Consider the following 11,223-nt stretch of genomic DNA (forward strand, 5'->3'; position numbering starts at 1 on the left):
AGAAGAGAGTATTTGATTAATAGATATGATCTATCTATTCAAGGTAAACTCAATAAACCCCCATTTGCCCTCATGTATCTATTTTTCCTTTTTTTTTTGGCCTTTTAAAATAATATATTTTAGTATTTAAATTACAAGCAAAATTTTTGAGTAGTTTGTGGAGCCTTGCTTAAGAGTTTGCACGCTTTTTATCAGTATAGAATATTTGTAGCAAACCTCAGCTACATTTTATTATAAGAAAGTCTCTCTCTCCCTCCCCCCCCCCCCTCTCTCTCTCTCTCTCTCTATATATATATATATATATATATATATATATATATAATAAAAAAAGATGAAATACTAGCTATTCAAAAAATTAAAAAAAGATGCTCAAAAGATTAGACTATGAAAAAAATATATTGAATGAATGAGATATTTAAGCTGAGTTGAGAAAAATAGAGTTGGAGACATATGAGCAGTTTCTCTACTACTTATTCATGTTATAATGGGTATTATATGTTAAGTTGATATCCCTTTTTACTTTTAATATGCATTTCATATATACCCCTTTTTTAAGAATAGGAATTATGGATCACCTATAAATATACTCCAACCCACTGTAACATGTTAAAATGTATTCACTATATGCATTTTCTTCCTTTGAAATCACTTATGCGTAGGAAAACTAATAACATAAAAATAAAATCATGAATCATGATAATGTGACAAAATTATTAAACTGGCATCATGATTACAATAAATTTGTTGTTCAAAGTTTACAATGAACATGTTGATTTTTGAAGTCAAATCGAAAATCTTTCAAAGAAATGGGCATGCCAACCATCTGAGCTGAGACTTATTTATATTGGAATATAAAAGCTATATTATAAAAAATAAGAAATAAATCGTAATTCATTGGATCTACATATCAGGAGATCCCAAAGGAAAAAAATAAGAGACATCTTATGTTGCTACTTAAAAAGACGCGTTGGTCCTTACCGCAAATTGATATTGTTACCGAGGACGGTAAAGTGATACAAGACCATACTTTGGGAGGGCATTTTAGTAAACTGGCTGTTGCGTAGGGCCAAAATCGCGTCGTCGCCGGCTATTCCGGCGACGTTTCGTGTGCTTGACCGGAAAGAGAAGCAAGAAGAAAAGCAAGACCCTCCGCTTCTCTCTTTCTCTCTCTCTTTCTCAACTAGTTAAGGAAAGTAGCATATCTTCTTCCCCTCCAAACCTGGATAGTAGTAGAGAAGAAGCCCTCGATCTCTCCAAGCCTGTGCGGCTTTTAGATCTCAATCTCCTTCCGCCGTCTTATCATCTGGAGCTCCTCAGCATCGGTTAGGCTCCAAGCTCTCAATTCCTCCGTCCGGAGCTCGAACCAGGTCCGTTCTTGGCTCTTTTCGCTCTCAGATCTTTCTAGGGATTCTTTTATTTGGACGAATTATGCTTCAAATCTTGGCGATTCATAGGTGTACTCGTTGAGTTGCATCAATTCATGATCTTTCTTGTATTTTTTTTTTAATGTTTTCTCGATGATCTGCTCTTATTTTTTAATGGATTCAGTTTGGTTTCTCGGTTTTTATGTTATGATTTTTTTATAATTTTGGATCTTGAGCGTGATTGTGATCCTTGAAGGAAGCAAGGGGGGAAATCCTGAAGAGAAAATGGCAAGCCGGATGAAGGAGGACGAGAAAAAAGAGAAAATAATACGTGGGCTTCTGAAGCTCCGTGCTAATCGGAGATGCATCAACTGCAACAGTTTGGTACCATTTTCTCACTCTTCTTTTGCGAATTATAGTCATTTACTGCACTCTTCCATCGCATAAAATATATGGAATCATGTGGATGAACTAATCTTTAGTTTCATATCGCCCATGCTGTTATAACATTATTCGTTGAAGAAGTCTAAATTCTACCTTCTGAAGTACATGATGTAATGGGAGGTGGATTTAGTAGAGGAGCAGGGCTGTCCATGAAATATGGTGAGCTAGTGGGAAGAAATCATGCCTGGAAACCTACAATCAGGTTTCTTTTTCTTTTTCTAAATGTTTTATGGTATATCTCTCCGTTTAGAACTCTGCAGACTGTCTTTCCGCAGGCCTTGTTTGGCCTGACCACTGTCTCGCCCCACTATCTCTGGTCATTTACTTTAGAATGCTTCAGCGTAGTGGATATCAGTGTCATCAGTGTCATTGGAAGTTGATTGCACTGGATGTATATACAAACGTCCATGACTTATTGTTTCTTAATTATAACTATCTGTTCTGAAAGTAATATTCTGTTTTGACCACTTCTCCTTCCATTGTTTACGCATAATTGCTGTGTAATTCTATGACATAGCGTCATAACCATCTCATCTCAAAGTGATGTTGACCGCTGAGATTCTGGGACTTATCCTTTAAATTTGCTACCTTAACTTTGTTCTTTGCTGTCTCATTTAGCCATCCATTGGTCTGATATGTAAATAGAGCTGATTCATATGTTTCAGTTCTGGACTTTATATCAATGGGGCCTGGGATTAAATCCCATAGGACGAGGGTGTCCCCGTTTCTCTATGGAACAAGACGTCTTGCTGTCTCGCCCCACCCTGGCGGCAGTCCAGATCATGCATCTGTTTTGTAGATATCCTCTGTCTCTTTCTCCTTTTTTCCCTTCTTTCTTTCTTTCTTTTTCTTCTTTCCTTCCTTCCTTTCTTTTCTTCTACCTTTCTTTCTTTCCTTTCCTTTTTCTTTATTTTTCTTGTCCCTTCCATTCTTTATTATTTTTCTTTTTCCTCTTCTTTCTCTTTCCTTTCTTCCTTTTCTATCCTTTCTTTCCTTTTCTTCTCCCTTCCTTTCCTTCTTTCCTTTTTCTTCTTCTTCTTTCCTTTCACTTTTTTCTTTTCTTCATCGTTCCTTTCTTTCTCCTCTCCTCTTTTTTCTTCTCTCTCCATGTGGATGAGTTTTGGAGTCCCCTCCTGTCTTGATCCAGTTTTCTCATGGGAATGGGAAGATGGCCGGGACGCCCCCATCCTGTTGGAACTTAAAACCTTGAATGGGGCATATAATGCTTGCATCGTCATCTAGTGTAGGTGAAGGAGAAAAAATCTACATTCTTAGGCATCACCTTCATTTTTCTTATTTTCAGAAATAGAAAATAGAAAATTTATTTCTAAGTTTTAAAAATATAAATAAGTTTCGTATAGTCCACTACCTCCAAAAATATGAACATGATAATGGTTTCCAAGGCGGCGATGGTGGTGGCGGAGACAATGATGGCCATAGTGGTGGTGGGGTGGTGGAAAAGGGAGGGAGGAGGTGCTGGCAATATGGCGGTGGGGGATGGGTGTGGTGGTGCTAGCACCGATTATGTGCTGGTGGTAGCATTGATGGTGGTGGTGGTGGCAGTGTGGTGGAGGTGGTGAGAATGGTGGTAGCAGTGGTTATGGTGGTAGAGACGACGATGGTGGCGGCAATGATGGTGGTGGACGGCCGGGGTAGAGATGGTGGTGGTAAAAAATATAAGTTTCTTATTTTTTTCGAAATAGTGAAAGTTAGAATTTCTTAGTTTTTTCCTAGAAATAATGAAACTGATTTTTGAAAAATAGAAAAATAAAAATAATAACACCAAACATGCTTGTCGTTTCCATGATTTTATTTTTAAAATAAAAATAAAGAAATTAAATCGATGCCAAACAGCTCTTAGCTTTTTTGGTCATATGATTTACAAGCTGCTAACTGGTCTGGAGGGATAAGGCTTATTGATAATGACCATGATTATGAGTAACTGACTAATGACTTGCATGTGAGCTAGCGGGAACACATACGATAAAATGCTTATAATTACAAAGAAGTAATTCATATGCATGGACAAATTGGAAGAAAAATAGATATGAAAAATACTAGAAAACTCTTGGTATATAAATTATAATCTTGTAATTTAACACTTCAAGTCATTTTATGTGGTAGTATAGAGGCAGGTAAGGATGGAGGTCCGGTCCATCATTTGTTGCATGTGTGTAGTGAGAGTAGTGCATGGAATAATATGAAATTAAATATGAGATCTAATAAAATAAAGGAATTGCCTAAGCAAAAGTATGAAAGAGGGTAAAGGTGTTTAGACCATATCACTGGCAGATGTACAAGGGTAACTAAAGGGCCTTGCACCTTGTCTCTCAGTTTTTTTTTCTTTTTGATCTCTAGCATCACCCCTCTGGCTTCACAAACTTTAGTAGATGTGCATAAAAACTTTCAGTAAAAGTCAATGAAGTTGTCCAATGTCTCACCAAGCTCTTGCTCTCTAAATTAACCATGGCCTTGAACCTCAAACCTCTTACATAGCCTCACTACACAAGAAGATAAAAGAGAAAACTCTCTCAAATTCTATTAACTCAGTTCAATATGTAAACGAAAATAGTACATGGATATTATAGACAGAGGGCCTTAAACTCTTAGGACTCTTGCCTAATTCATGCATGACTAAAATATAACGAGAAAAAAAAAATCCTTTTCTATTTTTAATAGGAACTCTTGCTTGTTTCACAACCTTTTTCATTAGGAATAAGAAAGAAAAGTAGGCCAACAAGCAGTCAGAATTAGAGCTTCAGTCATGAATGGCAGAATCGTAATTTTTGCAAATTTGTTGGTGAATTCTGACATGACAATCCTTCTAAAAGGGCATAACTTTCTCATCCAGTATCTGATTGAAAAGGTTCAGTATGTATTGGAAAGTTGAAAAGTTGAGTTGGTATTGGATATCATGGATGTGGCTTAAAATTCAAGTTCCTTGTCTTCTAATTCTAGCGAAGCCTTCTTTAAGCTGCTTTACCTTTAAGGGTTACCCTTGACTTTAGCTTTTTGACTGTAATTCAGCTATCCTTGAAGCATGGTATCGAGTTACTTTGGCGCCTTGGAGCACATGGGATGGGATGTGACATGTGACCTTGGCCTACCTTAGTTCTCCTTGTAGAAATTCATTTTTATGATGATGATGATGAGAGATCGCCTTGATTTTCACATTGATGAAAGGATGATTACTTTACAAACAAGACCCCTATTTTTTAAATTACCAAGATTTACTAGCTTGCCTTTTTATGTTGTTTTGTCTGTTAAGCATGCTTATCATCTAATTCTATTGAAATTGTTCAATTATATGTATAGAAAAAGCATTTTATATGCAAATATGCACTTTTACAATAGATTATTTCTAATGTGCTTCTATGAACAGGGACCGCAATATGTATGCACAAATTTCTGGACTTTCATTTGCACAAATTGTAGTGGATTACAGTAAGTATTGATTGGCATCTCTGTTTGTTTTTTATTTTTATTTGCCTGTAATATTTATTTGTTTCTTGTTGTATGTCTTCACAATACATGATACATGGTATATTTAGATTATTTGAATATAATATGATATGGATGAGTGATAAAAATAAGTCCTCTGGTTCTATGCTGACTTTATGACTTTTCTTTAAATAATTAAGTCGGGAGTTCACCCACCGTGTCAAATCAATATCGATGGCCAAATTTACTCTGCAAGAAATAAGTGCCCTTCAAGAAGGAGGGAATGAGGTACATATGCATTTTAACCACCATGTGCAACCTGAGGTTTCACATCATTTAGTGTTTTTTTCTTACTACGTTACCTTTTTCTTTTTAAACAGCGCGCCAAAGAAATTTATTTCAAAGAATGGGATCCACAGCGACACTATGTTCCTGACAGCAGGTTTATTGCTGATGCTAGGTTTTCCATCTTGATAGCTGCATAATTGGTAAATATGACCATTTGTTCTGGTTTCAGTAATCTTGATAAACTCAGAGATTTCATTAAGCATGTTTATGTGGATCGAAGATATACTGGGGAAAGGAGCATCAATAGGCCTCCAAAGGTGAAGGTGGTATTGAATGCTTTGAGTCAGATCTTAAATGTTTGCTTTGATATTGTTGCTGGTAGATGTGAAGAAACCTTCTTAGAGGTCTTCCACCGTTGTGTATGATGGTTACCACGTTGTTAAAACAGGATTACATATGTATGATGCAGGATAGGGGAGATTCTTATGAAAACAGAAAGGAAGATTCCTACTGGGGTGGCTCAAGTAGCCCACCTTATGAGGACGCTTATGAACGCCGTCGTAGTGAACAACCTGGTTCCAGAAGTCCTGGATATTATCAAGGTGATCACAAGAGAAGTCCTGGCCGCCTTGAGGTGGTAGATGAAAAGCGTCTAGATGATAAAAATGGGAATGGAAGCCAACACCGAAATTTTGAAGATCGCCAGTCTTCAAATGGAATTCCAAGGCCAGGGGAAAGGTCACCAAGCCATCAGAAAGATGTTAATGCACCCAGTCCCCCCATGGTACGATCTGTCAGAGATATTCTAGGTGATGATATTCCATCTGTTTGGATTAATGAGCCACCCAAGTCAAATGCAATCCAGGCACCTGGTAGTCCTGCACCAGCACAGGTGAAATTCTGGTGATTTGTGAAAGATTTATTACTTCCACGTATCTGTGATGATGGAAATCATTTCTGGAATACTTTTGCTTATTTCTTGCCTTTTGTTTTATAGAAAGCCAATGCCAAGCTGAAAGCAATTGCTGTCATGAATATCTGCAAACTTGTTTTCTAATACTAAGAATTGCTGCTGCACAAGCTATATACTTAGTTCCACCCATGGTCAAATATATCTATTTGCATGAAATGGTATCGTACTAAATTGATGCTTGGTTCATTTTGGTAATAAAGGCCAAGCAGAACCTGTTTGTGGATACTTCAAGGACATTGAAGATGTATTAGGGCAAATTTCTTGTTAATCTATATTGTTTTGGCCACCTTATGATGGTGAAATCTGTTTTGGAGCTTTGTTGGTAAATATATGATTAGAAAATATGTGTACTATGTCATGCAAACAACTCCAGACTGAAACTAGCTTGGAAATAACATTGTGACTGATGTATGCTTTTCAAAAAGGAGACACTTCAGAAACTAGAATCCTTTAAATGTCAACTGCTCTAATACATATTACATAATGCAGTGTATGATGATGCTTTTTTTGCACAGCAATCTTTCTTGGAAAAGAGTGCAGATGAAACAATATCAAGCTATACTAGGTTGCTATATGTCAATAGATAACCTTTCCCACCAAAAAAAACATATATATTCATAGAAATGCATATTGGAATATGTTTAACTGTACTATGCTGCTTGAATCTGTGGGAAGGTATATCTTACAAGATGGGATATACTGATATGTTAATCCATAAGTTTCTTAAACTTAATTTTATCACCAAAGGCATGATGTGAAAAGGTCAATCTGTTACACTTTGGCTTTGTAATTTTCTTTGTCATTAATAATACATGCTCAATCAACAAAGTGTATTTTCTATTATTGTAATGCCAATCTGGGTTCCTTTAGGTTTTTTCATCCTCTTTACCTATCCATTATCACAAATTGAGGTCTTTGCCTAGCTGGGTCCTGTTGTAACCCATACTATCTTTTTCAGTTTTACATTGCCTTACTGCAGTTCTTCAAAATACTCTTTCAAAATACATGGTATCGCAGCTAAAAATTGCTTTTTAAGGCATAAATTAGGGCTACATGACTCACCATGAAACCATGAGAAATTGATTCCCCAGTGCTAATCGCATGTCTCATGTTATGTCACTTGGCTGCCCAGTCCGTAGTCATACCTTCATCAGCAGGTCATACCGAGATGTCAGGAAATCTGATAACTTGTACATAGTTAACCTCAGAAAATGTTAATCATATCATACTGCAGGACTGTGGATCAATTTGTTTCATTAGTCTAGGGCTGTTAGCAGATCTGAAAATTTGCATTATTCCATTTTACCCCTTCTTAATTAATGTTCGGAAGCAGAATTTCTCCATCTCTGGCTAATTTTTCACTTCTGTTCATAAACTCTTGGGAGAAACTGTGGTCTCTGGATGCCGAACCTTGGGTTGTTTGTGTCACTTCTGGGTAGTCAATAAATGAGAGACTTATCTTTCTAAGGTTTATCACAGGCCACTGCACCTTCAAGCAGCAGGGGATCCAGTGCTGGAAATCCTGTGGAATTGAAGAGAGTGAACTCTGGTAGTTTGATTGATTTTAGCACAGATCCTGAACCTCCTGCTGCTGGAGCATCGCATCAATCTCTGCCTCAAGAAACTGCCTCTCCACCTGTTAATGGTGGAGGTTGGGCATCTTTTGATGTTGTTGCCCCTCAAAAAGTACCTCAAGCAGCTTCAAGTGCAAGTCCTTTTGAATCTGTACTGGCCGAATTGTCAGCTCCTGGATCCGCACCTGTTGCCAACTTCTCAATCTCGCACGTTGCTGGAGTTGATTCCTCTCCAAGAACTAATAATGGAGGGCAATGGCCAACTGCAAATCAGCATCATCTTTCTTTATTCTCAGCTGCTGATGTTCAATCTATTAATCCATCCTATAATGCACCTACTGTGGGAGCTCCAAACAACTGGGTAAGTATCTGTCCATGCTATAAAAATTGTAATGATATTGCTGTAATAAGTTATTTAGTTGCTTTCTGTGTATGATTTCTATCAGCTATGGGGTTCTTCACTTCCACCAAACTTACAAGGACCTATGGCTACTCCAACTGCACTATCTTCCCAAGCTGTGACAAAACCACCTCAGGAAAACAGTGCTGGAATTTCATTGGAGCCTCCTTCCTCAGAAGCTAAACCTAGTGGGAGAAAAGAACTTCCAGAGGTAATCATTATTTAATTTAAGTTCTTGTCCTTGTCCTCATGCTTTTGACATTTCTTCTGAGTATCAAATCATCTGCAGGATATTTCTATGACACTTTACCCGCCAGCACCTGCACTTATTCCAGGTTGGCAGACAGGCCTGCATCGTGGCATGGGGCATGGTATGCAATATCCAAATGCAGCAGTATGTGCTCCAGCTCATTGTCATCTTGGTCCATCAGTAACTTCTGCTTCCAACGTGTCTTTTTCTGATGGTGGCTTGTGTATGTTCTTTGTTCATACAGGCATTGCCAACAAATCCTTATTCATCAAAATCTATGAATCCATTTGATCTTGTCAATGAGCGAAAACTACCACATGCTTCCACGGTAAGTAAAGTTCATGTTTCAATATGTTCTGTCATTACAGAGTTGCATTCTGGAGAAATATTCAATACATAGCTTTTCAGTCACTTTGTAGTATTATTTTTCTATTTGAGCACCTGTTAGTGATGGCCTCATTGGCAGGAAGAGGCCTTTATTTAAGCTCTGAAGTTTGCTTCTAATGGTAATACTAAGGATGCCTTTAAATGGCACTGGCTAAGTTCCACCAGACAAGTTGATTATCTAGGAATCAACCGAATCTTATAAATGCAAACTCTTATTATCATTTTCAATGGCCTATAATACCATGATCATACTCTTGTTAGCCTTCCATCCTTGATGTCATTAAATATGTGACTCGAATTTTTGCAACATTATTTGGTCTTATGACTTTACCATCAGGTATATTCATCTGGAAGTCATAACTTCTTATTTTTCTTGGGCATAGCTAACATATTTATGCCATATCAAAATGCATGGTGGAAGATCAAATCTGAAAATGCAGATCCTCTAATTTAATTGGTTACTTGGTATTATTTTCTTGCTGGAGGTCTTACTTAGAACATGCGCTGGCAAGTTTTTCACAATGTTGATTTGGGGTTACTCGTTTTCCTGTGTAGTTCCCATCTTTGACATCCTTGCAAGGAGCATTACCGAACCTGAACATGAATAACATGTCAGCTTTGTTGCATACTTCCAGCCTCGGTTCCCCCTCCCCACTGTGGGTGCCCCCACAACAACCATCCTATCCATCGGCTGTGACTCCAAGTAATATTATGTTCTGGCATTTCAATTTTCTTTTATAGATGCAAGTTACTTGAATTGTCCAAAAGTATCTTTGATGGTGCTGATGACTTAGTTTACTTCACAGGTTCCTCCATGATGCACCAGGGTGTGAATCACATGCCCCAGCAAGTACCTAATAGTGCATTTCCTGTTGTGTAAGTCCTATGATGGTGTCTGCTTGTCTTTGTTGAGTTTCTCTGATGATCAAGGATGTGTCATAATGTCCTCACAAGTTGCCAAGTTGACGTCTTATTCGGATAGCAGTGATTTAGTAATTTATCTTGTCTTGATCAAAACCATGAAAAAGCAAAGTTCATTCTACAATATATATTTCTCTCCAAACAGTATTCATTTTTTAAATCCTTCTTTGTTGTTTGTCACAGTTGTTACCAAATCACATATTTCACCTCGTATTGTACTGGTGAATGTACATCAGATAGCTCCTTGTTGTGATTTATTTAAAGTTTCTATCTCCTAACCAGTTCTTTAGGTGGCAAGACTTGTGCCATTGTATACAAAAATGCTGGAAATAAATGCCATATTTGAAACATGTTAACTGCATTCTATGTCTCTGAAGTTAAAAATATGTTGAACTCTAGGATGCTAACATGCAGAAGTTTAACTTAGGATGTGCGAAACATGTTTCACTTTTTTTTGGAGGAAACATGTTTATGTTTGTACTGAATCTATATGTACATGATTACAGGCCTCAAAGAATTGGAGGTTTGGGCACTGAGGGTGCTGCATTTGCCTTTTCAGGCATGGATCGACATTCAGCTGCTAGAAGCTACCAATCGGGCGCCCCAAATTCATTTGCTACTGTTGGAGGAAATCCTTTTGGATAGTCGCAATAATCGACGGTGGTATTTGCTATTTCTATGTACTTTATCATACAATGCCTGTTAGCATTGAAAGTCTCAGCAGATTTTCTTTGGTTGGGATTGTTCGAAGAAGCAGTTCTATTGAGTTACATATCCTCGGTCTGTTATCTGTCTGGTGAGACTTAAATCAGAAGTTATGATGTAAACTGAGCATGGATAGAGGCAAGAGCACTTCCTGATTGTGGAAGGGTCATGCCGTCACAGTGGTTCAAGGACTTTTTTTTTTTGAAAAAAACCTTCCAGTGTATTATAAATTTTTAGTGAGTCATGGTACTGTTATGCATGTTTAGGGCTCCATAATGTCTCCGTTAAGAGTTCATTGTAATCTTTATTTTATCACTGTCATCAATTTTGGGGTGCATAATTTTTTGGTTAGGGTTTTTTCTGTTTATTTTTTTTAATTGTCCACTTAGGTGGTTACTGAGTTTGTGAAGGAACTTCTTGTATCAGTTGACTGAAAATTCAATGAGAATGTACTTGAATATCTGTGCTTGTGGTCA

At 37.4% G+C, this 11,223-nt stretch overlaps 1 protein-coding gene across 4 annotated transcripts; it reads left to right on the forward strand.

The window, feature by feature from the left end:
- Positions 1 to 1,091: 1,091 nt before the first annotated feature.
- On the forward strand, positions 1,092 to 11,223 carry LOC103720833 (probable ADP-ribosylation factor GTPase-activating protein AGD14). Of its 4 annotated transcripts, none has more exons than XM_008810767.4 (14): positions 1,092 to 1,367; positions 1,621 to 1,748; positions 5,191 to 5,252; positions 5,450 to 5,537; positions 5,630 to 5,691; positions 5,767 to 5,854; positions 6,007 to 6,429; positions 7,990 to 8,445; positions 8,531 to 8,695; positions 8,774 to 8,878; positions 8,979 to 9,062; positions 9,677 to 9,824; positions 9,928 to 9,997; positions 10,549 to 11,223. In XM_008810767.4, the coding sequence occupies exons 2-14, from the start codon at positions 1,650 to 1,652 to the stop codon at positions 10,685 to 10,687; spliced, it is 1,989 nt and encodes a 662-aa protein (XP_008808989.2). In that variant the 5' UTR covers positions 1,092 to 1,367; positions 1,621 to 1,649; the 3' UTR covers positions 10,688 to 11,223. The 4 variants fall into 4 exon arrangements, with proteins under 4 accessions (XP_008808989.2, XP_008808979.2, XP_038987216.1 ...); XM_008810757.4 differs by having other exon boundaries at positions 1,093 to 1,367; positions 5,767 to 5,860; XM_039131288.1 differs by lacking the exon at positions 1,092 to 1,367 and having other exon boundaries at positions 1,621 to 1,743; positions 5,767 to 5,860.

The sequence above is a fragment of the Phoenix dactylifera genome, chromosome 11 (assembly GCF_009389715.1).
Source record: "Phoenix dactylifera cultivar Barhee BC4 chromosome 11, palm_55x_up_171113_PBpolish2nd_filt_p, whole genome shotgun sequence".
NCBI classification, from domain to species: domain Eukaryota; kingdom Viridiplantae; phylum Streptophyta; class Magnoliopsida; order Arecales; family Arecaceae; genus Phoenix; species Phoenix dactylifera.

Coding starts and splice junctions, on each gene's coding strand:
- LOC103720833 (XM_008810757.4), top strand. CDS start 1,650: ATGGCAAGCCGGATGAAGGAGGACGAGAAAAAAGAGAAAATAATACGT. Junction 5,692..5,766: donor CACTATGTTCCTGACAGCAG/GTTTATTGCTGA, acceptor TTCTGGTTTCAG/TAATCTTGATAAACTCAGAG. Junction 5,861..6,006: donor ATAGGCCTCCAAAGGTGAAG/GTGGTATTGAAT, acceptor TGTATGATGCAG/GATAGGGGAGATTCTTATGA.